We start from the raw sequence: 13,148 nt of genomic DNA, 5'->3' as shown, positions 1-13,148 counted from the left end.
AGGGTCTCAAGCTTCCAGAGCTAAGATGGATCTCTTGGCCATTCAGTATTCCAGTTCACACCTCAAGTGTCCAGCCCAGTTGCCTCCTCATCACCTGCCACCTAGCTCATTTCTCACTCACCCTGCTTTACTCTTTGTCCTGCCCCAGGCCAGGCAGGACTGTTAAAACACACATGCCACAGAACACTCAGGGCTCCTATAACAAAACCACAGGGTGACAGTTGTGAATTGAGAAAGGCCCTCTCTATAGTAGATGAAGAGGCATTGCAAAAAAAGTCTAGGGTACTAGGGTGCAATGTCTGAGACCGACACACAAGGGCAACCCAGGTATTTTACAAGCATTAGCAGGACCTTGCTGATTACAACAACTGGGACAAAGTCTTTAGCTCTCAGGCCTGGATGAACCTCAGTATGGAGAGGAAACCACAGGTGTCTCAGGCTGCCCTGGTTCAGCCAGTCCCCCAAAGACCATTCATTCCACAATGCAGTCCTTCTTGGAAAATGATCCAAAAGCTCTTGCTCTCAGCAACAGTACTAGGCACTGTTGGATAGGTGCTTCTTGAGTCCCAGAATGCACCAACATGGCTGTCAAAAACTGCAGGGCTGTACGGATGTGCTAAACATCTGCAAGGATGAGCAAGACAAGCAGCTGTTTCATGCAGCTGACATTTCTCCAACAGTTTCCTTGCTTCAGCCATGATCCAATGCCCACTGAAGTCAATTGAAATACTCTCATGGGTGTCAGCTGGCATTGGATCAGGCCCTTAATGGAGACCCATCATTAGTCTTCAATCAAATATATGGTGTTAATGGTGGTTGCTGAGGGAAGAAGGTTGGCCAGAGGCCTGTTGGTGGTCAACTTAGAGGAGAGTGTGTTCCAAGTTATAGGGGCTCTCAATCCATAAACAGGGCCCAGTGAAGTCAATGGGAGTTTATGAGAGCAAAGAATGCCTTCGAGGACAGACACCTTATAATGCCATGGGAGGCTGAACGAGCCATCTAGGGCACACTAAAGCTCTTCACTTTGCAATTTACAGATTTTTCTTACTCAGCACAAGTTAGCAGCCATAGGTAAAACAAGTTAAATCAAACCGTTCTCCCTTGTGTTACTGGATGTGAGAATAGCCTTTGAGTGCCTCAGTGGATGGAGCCAAGTCTCCCAGCCTCTCCTTCTCACCCGTGATCTTTCACGCTCAGGTCCAGGCTGTGCTCCTGCAAGGAATCCTGGGTTGCCGGGGATGAGGACACCACACTCTCCACGGGCTCCTGCTTCACTTGAACCGGATTGAACCGGCCAGGAGTCATTAGTTGCCCGTTCCCTATAGGAGACAGAGACCAAAGAGAAACATGAAAAATACACAAATTAGTGTCAGAAAGAGGCGATGGAGGCAAATAAATGAATTAAACCACCACCACCAAATAATGGGAGAGAAGAAAAAAACCAAGTGGGGGGAAGGGAAGCACCCGGGTTGCTGGTCAGCGTTTATCGCTGGGCTGACTTGATGGGTTCTGACGTCCACCCCAGCATGGAAATTCTTCAAGTGATAATTATTGCAAAATTATGTCAAAGTTGTCCAGGCTACGGGCCCTTTAAAGGAGAAGAGTGGAAGGAGCGTGGGGGAGACCTGATTCTCTGCACAAACTGTCATAACTAATTTGCGGGGCTGCCTCTTAAGCGTTTATTAAAGACTCTGTTAATGCTGAGGCAATGTGGCAGCTTTCGACTGCTAGTCAAGCCCCCTTTCCATTCCCCAATCTCGCCGTTGCCTTAGCGACCACTCCGGCCCTCCACTGAGCATGCCCAGAAGGAACATCTGCTGTGTCAGGTCTATTGAAGCTGACAGCCAATCAGATTGGTTCAAACTGCGTGACCTCTCTCCCATCAAGTTGTCCAGATGAGAAGGGGAAATATATATATATTTTAAATGAGAAAAATACGAACTATATAATTTTTAGATGAAGGGAATGAAAAAAAAGGAGGATGGAAAAAAGAAAAAAATGGTGGGAAAGAAGTAAGAAAGAAAAAAATGAAGAGGAGGCTAAAGAAACGGGGGGAAAAGTTGCTGACAGGAACATGGCCGCTGAGCTTTTTTCCACAATCCCCAAGTGACTAAAATATTAATTTACCCTCAGGCACTACAGCTGACGGTGAGTTGTTTCACAGACAGCAAGTGGCATTTTATTAAAAAATAAAGGAAAATAGTTCTCATAATGACCTTTCTGTGTTTTAGGAAAGAATTATTTTAATAATAAGGGGGAAAATATTTCAAAGTTTTTCCCTCCTTTTAACCAGATCACGTCACTCTCATCTCTTCTTCATTCAGAGAGGACTCTTGTTTGAGAAGGGGGGGAGGAGGCAGAGGTGACACACCCAGACCCAACCAGCTTGCCTCAGGCACCAGACAATGGAAAGGTTTTCAATGTCCTGCGGGGAGAGAGGAATTGTGGGGGCAGAGTCTGATGTCGCTGGGGCCTGCAGGCCAGCTCCTACTCTTGGTCACATCAGTGTAAATCCAAAGGCACTTGATTGTTTTCAGTTGGGTTACTCTGGATTTACAGCGGTGTCACCAAGAGCAGTCTGGCCCTGTTCATCGGAAGGGGCCTGAGATATTCTGGCTGAAAGGGATGGCTACAAATTAACTGTCTACTTAGGTTCTAGAGGGCAGCAAAGAAAGGTTTCATTAGTCCCAGTGGGGTGATCCATTCTGCCGTGGATTCAGGCTGCTCCTTGCAGACTGTCAAGGGACTATGTGTGGGTAGGATGGGAGGGAAGGAAAGCAACCTGCCTGTCAGACCCAGGAAGGTAAAATGTCGCATCTGAGAACCAACACAGTGGTACTTAAGAGGATCAACCAGATGCTTCAATGGGAGAAGCTCATCCCCTCCCCCAAGCCAAGGAGAGAAAAAGAAAAAGGGAGATGAGGGAGTTAGAACGAGCCACAGTGAGAAGAGAGCACTGGGTGGGCTGGACAGCTCACTGGAGCACACCTCCTGGCACAGATCCAGTGCTATCACTGTTGTTTGTCCTGTAATTACTGCAGTAGAGGTGCAAGGTGAGGGGGAGAGAGTCATTCGGTGCAGCTCAGCTTATCAGTGAAAACCTGCAGCTCTCACGCTTGCCTGAAAAGCTGCAAGATACAGAACCCTCTCTGACTCCATTTCCCCTCTGCCTTTCACTGGCTTCACAGTCCTTCCCCCCTTTCCAGGCCAGCCCTGCCTTCCCTGGAGTGCAGCCTTCTTTCTTATGCAGAACGCCCCCAGTCACAGCCCCCTTGATGCTTAATGAATCATGTACAGCAGGGGTAGTCAATAGCCAGACCACGGGCCAAATCTGGACCTCCAGGCACTTTTGAATGGACCCCGAAATCTTGTTATGTACTTACTATCATTATTTTTTATTATTGTCTCTGGCGTTTGGACCTTGACCAAGAAATTTGGACCTTGCCAAAAAATAACTGACTACTCCTGCTACAGCAACAGACGAAGCAATGAAAGGTCCTTGCTGCTGTCCTTTTCCCCAGGCCAGGTCCAGTTTCTCTCCTAATACTCCTCATCCCTGCCCTGTTTTCCTGAGGAGCAGAAGTTCAACCTCACCAGATGCTCCTGATTAACTGAAAAAGATTCTGATCGGGTGCATGTCAGCAAGGTCTCTGGGGACATGGCTGGTACTCGGGACACCAATCAAATGGCAGAGACAGGGCTCGGTGTTCACCCACCTCAGAGATCCAGCACCAGCAGCTGGTGGCAGGGGTCGGGGGAAGGGTAGAAACTGCACCGATGAGTCCACCCAATGTACAAGAAACAGAGGGCGGGTAGGGAGGGAGCTCCATGTTGGGCTGTGAGAATCGGCTGGGTCTGACTCACCCCGCTCTCCTGTGGGAAGGAGGGGAGGACAAGGCTGTCGTCAGGACCCAATGCTTGACTCCTCAAGATGGACCATGGGAAGCATGACCTGGGGATGCTCTGTAACCCTGGGACTCCGGTGATTTCTCTATCCATTTCCATTTTGAATAAAATGCCCCTTACTTTCCAGCCTACAGTTAGATGGGGAGGGAGGCACCACACAGGAGAACACTCCTCCTCCAGCTACGTGAAGACATCCAGGTTCCACAGAAACCCCCCAAGCCAACACTGTGCGTTGGCACCGACGCTTTAACTGGACATGGCTGAATTGCTTCTCCCAGCAATGCTCCTATACAGCCTGCCTATTGCCAGCGGGTGGCCCATTGAATAGACCTAGTATCTCCAAATCAGATATCTCCAACTCTCCTACCTTTTACCTAGCTCCAGTGTGATGGAGGGAGGCTGGGGGACTCACCTGCTTCGAGTGCCATGGATGGCTTGAGGGCTGCTGCTGCCAGCCTGGCCATCATAGGTGAGATCAATCCTTTGCTGGCAGAGATCCTCTCCATAATGGATGCTGCTGGACCTGGAGAAGAGGTGGCTGTTGGCTCACTGGACCCTGAGACAGCTTGGGAGGGGGAATTGGCAGCAGTAGAGGATGCTGGATTTGTGCTGGAGGAACCAGCAGTCATTAGATTGGCTGAGCTGGCGGGATGTGGTGTGGAGACCCGGCTGGGGATGATGGGGAAGTAGGAGCTGGCCGTTCCGGGAAGGGCTGAGTTGGCGAGCGCCAGGGCCAAAGGTATATTGCTGGGGAGGGCCTGGGAGAGCAGGCCGGAGATCTTGGTGGCCGGTGGCATGTTGTTGGTGGGCTTACAGGCCTGAGAGGAGGCGAGCTCAGCAGCGGAAGAAGGCGCAGCCGGGATGATCAGGGAGACGGAAGACTGCTGACTGGTAGGGGAGGCACTCAGGCTGGAGTTCTTAGAGCTCATGGCGGAGAAGTCAATGAGGTCATCGTTGCTGGACTCCTCCTGCTCATTATCCTTGGCTCCCAGGAGAGAGGTGGGGAGGCCCAACACCCCCGAGCTGCGGATGTGCCGGCGCTCATGCTTGCGCTTGTGGGAGGTCATCTGGCTGGTAGAGGTAAAGGTGAAGCCACAGCCCGCCCGAATACAGTGGAAGTGGTTAGTGGCCTTGCTGTAGACGCAGCCCTCGTACTTGCACTCCTCATACTTGTAGAACTTCTTGAAGCCATCCTTGGCATAGGCATCATCCTTGATGTGGTAGCTCTTGTGCTTCTCGATGTCGCACTTGTTCTTGAAAGTGAACGTACACCCGGGTCGCCTACAAGGGCACAGAAGAGGGTGGAAGGCTGTATGAGTTGGGAGCACCAAGGGGCTGCCACATCACTTGCTTCCTTGCTGGAATGAGGTTTGGGATCAGTATAAAGTACTGAGCCCTGGTAGCAAGAGGCTTCTTGGCCCCTCTTAGACTTGGCTTGGGATGCCAAGAAGGGTCTTTTCAGCCAAGGGAAGCAATGCTGCGACCAAGTATGAGAGCTGGGATAATGCCCCCACTCTGAAGACTAGCCAACAAAACAGAGGCAGGGATCCAGCCCCACCCACCAGCCATCCCAAACAGAACACGAGCCCAAGGCAGACTGAGGGTCATTCCTAGACATAAACATAGGCCCTAGCTTTGCCTTGATTTTCTCCCAAATGATTGAGTGTCCAATGGAGTCATTGGAAGGGCACTCACGTAACTGAAAGCAGAGTTTGACCTTAAGCTAGGAGAGCTGGATGGCTGGTCTCTAGAGAGAACTCTGAAGTGCAAGTGCCATTAATACTATAACAGTACCCCTCAATGATGACCTTTCAAGCAAAGCTAGTGTGGTCTCTTTCTTGAGAGATTTCTATCATAGATTTCCCAATGGGCATACTTGCCTTGATTCATCAGGGAGAGATCAGGGTGTCTCCTACCACGAGAGCTCTCTCCAGATTATACCCACTCTGGAGTTTATGTCCTTTCAGGAAGATGCCTGGGAGGTTCATATCCAGAAAGGCCTTCCTGGTAGGTTGCCCCACTGTGTATAATCCTGAGCTTTATGACTTTTCAGAAGGAGGCCAGCAGATGTGCATCAATAACGTAGGATTTTTGCCCTCCCCCACCATCTCACCTGCAGTGGAAGTGAGTGGTTTTCTGCCCATAGAACTGGCAGTCCACGGTGCCACAGTCTTCTGTGGCTCGGAACCGCTGGAACCCATCGTTGATCAGCTGTGTGTTCTTCTTGTGGAAGTTTTCGTGGGTCATCACATCAGAGGTGCTGGTATAGACCTTGTTACAGCCCACCTGCCCAGGACCAAGGGAAAGAGACATCAGACCATCCCAGCAGCAGCTTACTGATTTATTATTAATACCAGCAGTAATAAACACACAAGCAACACAGAGATATTTTAATTGTATTTGTGCATTTCCCCTCAGTATTGAGTCATCGCTTTGGTTGCCAACCTAAGGACTGATGCTGCAAAGAGTCTAAGAAAAGCCCGAGTCTATGGGGATGAAGCAATTAGAACAGGAGAAGGAGGCAGAGAATTGGGGGAGATGTGGAGAGATTAAGGCTACTGCTCAGGGACAGAGCAGGGAGGGTCCTGTTCCTCAAAAGAGCTGGACAGACTGACAAATACTGTCATGACCCTTTGTCATCTTGGGAAGATTTGGAGAGACTTAGGGCTTCTACTCTAGCCCTTCAACTACTAGTGGAGCACTGGAGAGACTGGTGGTTACTCATCTATTCATTTTCTCTCTCCAGGAGATGGGGTGGTGTAGAGCAAGCTGAACTCAACTCTAGGGCCTGTTCTACTCTAGTTAGTCACAGACCAGAGTGGAAATCTGAGTCAGCTGGTCACCAGGAACCGGTGGCTTTTCCCCATCACCCCCCAACATCGTTTGCTCAATGATTTTAACTTTGTGCAGCGAGTGGGAATGGTGTGATGAGAACGGAATGCTGAAAACCTGCCTGCCCCCAGGCAAAGCGGGCAACTTTGCCATATTGAGTAAAAAACCAGTGGAATCTGAAAACGCCATCACCCCTGCTGAGCTGCTGACAGCGGGTTTTATTTTTTCCCTTTCTTCTTTTGCACAGTGTGTGCCAACGCCTGCACCATCTCAGAAGTGAAGAGAACGAAAACACCACCTCTCGGTTCAGCCCAGGTTGATTCAAACAGGCAATAACAAATACCCAGGGGGGAAAAAAAAAAGGATCTCCAGCTATTTCCAATATAAAAGAGCCTCTCTCTCTCCACGCTGACACCTTGAAAAAAAACAGACCCTGTGCAGCATTAAAAAAAAGAATTAAACAAAAACCTCCTTAGGAATAATTTGCAATGCAGCTCTTGGTGTTAAAGCCTAAAAAATGTCAGTTTATATAAACAACTAACTGAATTTTATCCACACCAATTATGGACATAAAGAAAAAAAAACCATGAGGCGGATGGCACAAATCCTGCCATTTAAACAATATTCATTTTAATTGCAAGTTTATGTTCTGACACCTTTCCTGTAAGACACTGCTTACATGGTCATTGACTTTCTGGAAGGGAGTGGTCACAGGGCTAAATTACCCTTATATAGAGGCCTAGATAGGGGTCTTTATTGAACCTCGGAGTGGCTGCAGACTGAGAAATCTTGATTGCCCTTTAAAAATTAAATAATTCCCATCTTAGTCAATTCAGCAGGAAACTGAGCAAGAAAAATATAGGAGAAATAGCATTAAAATGCCCACAGCAGAGACCCAAATGGAACCCCAATTTCAGCAAAACACTAAGCACATGCTTAAGTCCTACCCTATTCAGGATAGCACTTAAGTGCCTGCCTAACATTAAGCTTGTGCTTAAGTCCCATTGACTTCAAAAGCTGACTTGACTTAAATATGTCCATCCCTATTCAATAAAGCATTTGAGCATGCATTGAAGACTCTCTGGCTTTACTGGGCCTTAAGCACATGCTTAACTGCTTTGCTGAATTGGAGTCTTATGATTGTAAAATAATCCAGGAAGTGGGACCTGAGATTTTAGAGTAGTAAAAACTTGTGAGGGTGTTTGATTATTTTCTGTGTGATTAAAAATTCCATTGCACATTGGTGTAGCAATGTTTTAGGTGCTGATTCAGTGTATCCCCATTCCTACCCTGCTTCAGAGCTGATCCCACTCTAAGAGATGGATAAAGTAACCAGGGTTCTAACTGCCTCTGGGCTAGAAAGGGACAAAGAGCTGAAAGTTTTGTCTATGTGGTAATTCCAATTCCTGTTACACCATGGTCAAAACACCATTTGCTCTTGAAATTTAACCACATTCCCAACATAATGCCCAATATCTCTCAGAACTTCTCCTCTAGCAATGCTGGTGAGGAAGGCAGAGCTGAAGTTTGCTTCAAAGTGAGTACCATTAATATTTGATTGTCCTAGCAGCTGGCTACAAAGGAACTAAATCCAGTGCTAAAGGACAGATGCTGGGCCGAGAGAGGCCCTATATCGAGGGAAGCTGTGGCTGGTCAGATGGTCTGTTTGGGCACAGGCAGTGGCACTGTAGAGAGACTTCACCGCTTGTCCCGCTACCAGTCCCACAGAAAGGGATCGTCTGTGTGGATAAGTCAGGTACAGAACAGAGGAGGAATCCTGAACCCCGCCACAAAACTAGAGCGTTGCCCTTCTTACAGATCAGGATCGTGCTTGGCAGGAGAAAGTCCATGCAAACGGGATATAGATTCTTCATAAAGGTGATTGAACCAGAAGGGACCACGAGAGGCTATATTTAAGCTATTTAGAAGTTCTCCTTTAAAACAGTTTGCTGTAGGAGAGGCTCCTGTCCCCACAAAAAGGAAAGTGTTGGGCTACCAGAACTTCAGGATCCTTTAGGTTTGCAACAGAAAGGGAACAGGTCAGGCCAACTGGCTCTGGATTCTTCATTCTCCCTACAGCCCTGTCATCTTTTCCCCAGCCACGTTGCTGCCTTCTCCCCAGTCCAGCTGTGTTACCTGCATGCAATGGTAGTGTGTGCTTTTCCCATTCAGGTGACAGCCATGGTAGTACACACTGCAGTCATCCAAGGGGCTGAAGCGCATGAAGCCGTGCTGGAGGGAGTTATCACGTTTCTTGTGCATGTTGTAATGCCGAATCACATCCTGTTTACTAGTGAATCTCTGGGGAGACAGAGAGAAAGTGAGACACACACATGAAAGGGGTGGCTGAAGTGAGTATTCCTGGGTAACTTCCTTTATAAACCCCGTACACTGCGGATTTACAGTTCAGCCATACAATGCATTTGACACCCCATGAGGGTCAGGTTAGATTAAATGAGAAGTCTGTCTTTTGTTAAAGGGACAATATATGCAAACACAAATTGTTTCAGTAACTATAAGCCAGGAGTGAAAGATGCAATAGTCTCCACGTGGGCACCAATGATACTGCCAAGAATGACCTTGAGCGGATCACTGCGGACTACGTGGCTCTGGGAAGAAGGATAAAGGAGTTTGAGGCGCAAGTGGTCTTCTCGTCCATCCTCCCCGTGGAAGGAAAAGGCCTGGATAGAGACCGCTGAATCGTGGAAGTCAACGAATGGCTACGCAGGTGGTGTCGGAGAGAAGGCTTTGGATTCTTTGACCATGGGATGGTGTTCCAAGAAGGAGGAGTGCTAGGCAGAGACGGGCTCCACCTAATGAAGAGAGGGAAGAGCATCTTCGCAAGCAGGCTGGCTAACCTAGTGAGGAGGGCTTTAAACTAGGTTCACCGGGGGAAGGAGACCAAAGCCCTCAGGTAAGTGGGGAAGTGGGATACCGGGAGGAAGCAGGAGCGCACAAGAGGGCAGGGCTCCTGCCTCATACTGAGAAAGAGGGACGATCAGCGAGTTATCTCAGGTGCCTATACACAAATGCAAGAAGCCTGGGGAACAAGCAGGGAGAACTGGAAGTCCTGGCACAGTCAAGGAATTATGATGTGATTGGAATAACAGCGACTTGGTGGGATAACTCACATGACTGGAGTACTGTCATGGATGGATATAAGCTGTTCAGGAAGGACAGGCAGGGCAGAAAAGGTGGGGGAGTTGCACTGTATGTAAGGGAGCAGTATGACTGCTCAGAGCTCAAGTATGAAACTGCAGAAAAACCTGAGCGTCTCTGGATTAAGTTTAGAAGTGTGAGCAACAAGGGTGATGTCGTGGTGGGAATCTGCTATAGACCACCGGACCAGGGGGATGAAGCGGATGAGGCTTTCTTCCAGCAACTCACGGAAGTTACTAGATCGAAGGCCCTGATTCTCATGGGAGACTTCAATCACCTTGATATCTGCTGGGAGAGCAATACAGCGGTGCACAGACAATCCAAGAAGTTTTTGGAAAGGGTAGGGGACAATTTCCTGGTGCAAGTGCTGGAGGAACCAACTAGGGGCAGAGCTCTTCTTGACCTGCTGCTCACAAACCGGGAAGAATTAGTAGGGGAAGCTAAAGTGGATGGGAACCTGGGAGGCAGTGACCATGAGATGGTTGAGTTCAGGATCCTGACACAGGGAAGAAAGGAGAGCAGCAAAATACGGACCCTGGACTTCAGAAAAGCAGACTTTGACTCCCTCAGGGAACTGATGGGCAGGATCCCCTGGGAGAATAATATGATGGGGAAAGGAGTCCAGGAGAGCTGGCTGTATTTTAAAGAATCCTTATTGAGGTTACAGGGACAAACCATCCCAATGTGTAGAAAGAATAGTAAATATGGCAGGCGACCAGCTTGGCTTAACAGTGAAATCCTTGCTGATCTTGAACACAAAAAAGAAGCTTACAAGAAGTGGAAGATTGGACAAATGACCAGGGAAGAGTATAAAAATATTGCTCGGGGATGCAGGAGTGAAATCAGGAAGGCCAAATCACACCTGAAGTTGCAGCTAGCAAGAGATGTTAAGAGTAACAAGAAGGGTTTCTTCAGGTATGTGAGCAACAAGAAGAAAGTCAAGGAAAGTGTGGGCCCCTTACTGAATGAGGGAGGCAACCTAGTGACAGAGGATGTGGAAAAAGCTAATGTACTCAATGCTTTTTTTGCCTCTGTCTTCACGAACAAGGTCAGCTCCCAGACTACTGCACTGGGCAGCGCAGCATGGGGAGGAGGTGACCAGCCCTCTGTGGAGAAAGAAGTGGTTCGGGACTATTTAGAAAAGCTGGACGAGCACAAGTCCATGGGGCCGGATGCGCTGCATCCGAGAGTGCTAATGGAGTTGGCCGATGTGATTGCAGAGCCATTGGCCATTATCTTTGAAAACTCATGGCGATCCGGGGAAGTCCCGGACGACTGGAAAAAGACTAATGTAGTGCCCATCTTTAAAAAAGAGAAGGAGGAGGATCCTGGGAACTACAGGCCAGTCAGCCTCACCTCAGTCCCTGGAAAAATCATGGAGCAGGTCCTCAAGGAATCAATTCTGAAGCACTTAGAGGAGAGGAAAGTGATCAGGAACAGTCAGCATGGATTCACCAAGGGCAAGTCATGCCTGACTAATCTAATTGCCTTCTATGACGAGATAACTGGCTCTGTGGATGAGGGGAAAGTGGTGGACGTGTTGTTCCTTGACTTTAGCAAAGCTTTTGACACAGTATTCTTGCCAGCAAGTTAAAGAAGTATGGGCTGGATGAATGGACTATAAGGTGGACAGAAAGTTGGCTAGATTGTCGGGCTCAACGGGTAGTGATCAATAGCTCCATGTCTAGTTGGCAGCCGGTATCAAGTGGAGTGCCCCAAGGGTCGGTCCTCGGGCCAGTTTTGTTCAATATCTTCATAAATGATCTGGAGGATGGCGTGGATTGCACCCTCAGCAAGTTTGCAGATGACACTAAACTAGGAGGAGAGGTAGATACACTGGAGGGTAGGGATAGGATACAGAGGGCCCTAGACAAAGTAGAGGATTGGGCCAAAAGAAATCTGATGAGGTTCAACAAGGACAAGTGCAGAGTTCTGCACTTAGGACGGAAGAACCCCATGCACCGCTACAGACTACGGACCGAATGGCTCAGCAGCAGTTCTGCAGAAAAGGACCTAGGGGTTACAGTGGACGAGAAGCTGGATATGAGTCAACAGTGTGTCCTTGTTGCCAAGAAGGCCAATGGCATTTTGGGATGTATACGTAGGGGCATTGCCAGCAGATTGAGCGACATGATCGTTCCCCTCTATTTGACATTGGTGAGGCCTCATCTGGATACTGTGTCCAGTTTTGGGCCCCACACTACAAGAAGGATGTGGAAAAATTGGAAAACGTCCAGCGGAGGGCAACAAAAATGATTAGGGGACTGGAACACATGACTTATGAGGAGAGGCTGAGGGAACTGGGATTGTTTAGTCTGCGGAAGAGAAGAATGAGGGGGGATTTGATAGTTGCTTTCAACTACCTGAAAGGGGGTTCCAAAGAGGATGGATCTAGACTGTTCTCAGTGGTAGCTGATGACAGAACGAGGAGTAATGGTCAGCAGTGGGGGAGGTTTAGGTTGGATATTAGGAAAAACTTTTTCACTAGAAGGGTGGTGAAACACTGGAATGCGTTACCTAGGGAGGTGGTGAAATCTCCTTCCTTAGATATTTTTAAGGTCAGGCTTGAGAAAGCCCTGGCTGGGATGATTTAGTTTGGGATTGGTCCTGCTTTGAGCAGGGGGTTGGACTAGATGACCTCCTGAGGTCCCTTCCAACCCTGATATTCTATGATTCTATGTCCAAGATGTGCTTTGTGAAGCCTTGGACATGATTCTTCTGATAAGATTTTAGCTGCTGCTCTCTGAAGAGCTGCTACAGCTGGAAAGGAAACCAGTGAACTATACCTGCTATAAATGACTAATCCCAGCTTTCAAATCATTCGTGCTAGGGGTTTGCAAGACATTGGCTACTAAATCCATGTCAAAAGGAAGAGGGGGAAAAGGTACTTTGCTCGCCTACAGTGCCTTTTCCATCTAGAGCTCTCCAAGTGCTCTACAAACATCATTGAACTTTAGCCTCACAACCCCCCCTGGGACATGGGCTGGCTTTGTTAGAAAAACCAGCTTTATGGGGAAACTGGAGATATAGAGAGAAGTGACTTGCCCATGATCACACAGAAAGTCAGTGGCAGAGCTGAGAATTGACCCTAACTCTCCGTGTTCCATGCCAGAACCACCAGACCATCCCCTTCATCCTCTGCCTGCTTAAACTAAGGAACTGGTGCCCCATTATCAGTGCAGACAAAGTGCCTTTAAAATGAAGCTTTTCATTTTTATTTCCCACATATATTGATATTCAACGGTGAAGGT

The 13,148-nt window shown here is 48.3% G+C and overlaps 1 protein-coding gene across 3 annotated transcripts in view; it reads right to left on the bottom strand.

Annotated features, from left to right (window-relative positions):
• Positions 1-13,148, bottom strand: part of CASZ1 (castor zinc finger 1) — a 263,964-nt gene that overhangs the window by 29,033 nt on the left and 221,783 nt on the right. For all 3 annotated transcript variants that reach the window (XM_074975271.1, XM_074975272.1, XM_074975270.1), the window contains 4 exons: positions 8,875-9,039; positions 6,020-6,192; positions 4,319-5,187; positions 1,178-1,319 (listed from right to left, as the gene is read on the bottom strand). In XM_074975271.1, coding sequence (XP_074831372.1) covers positions 1,178-1,319; positions 4,319-5,187; positions 6,020-6,192; positions 8,875-9,039 — 1,349 coding nt within the window. The remainder of the gene's footprint in view (positions 1-1,177; positions 1,320-4,318; positions 5,188-6,019; positions 6,193-8,874; positions 9,040-13,148) is intronic.

This window comes from Natator depressus, chromosome 18, assembly GCF_965152275.1.
Source record: "Natator depressus isolate rNatDep1 chromosome 18, rNatDep2.hap1, whole genome shotgun sequence".
Lineage (NCBI taxonomy): Eukaryota > Metazoa > Chordata > Testudines > Cheloniidae > Natator > Natator depressus.
The sequence above is the reverse complement of the archived record's forward strand: the minus strand, read 5'-3'. Positions and strand labels throughout refer to the sequence as shown.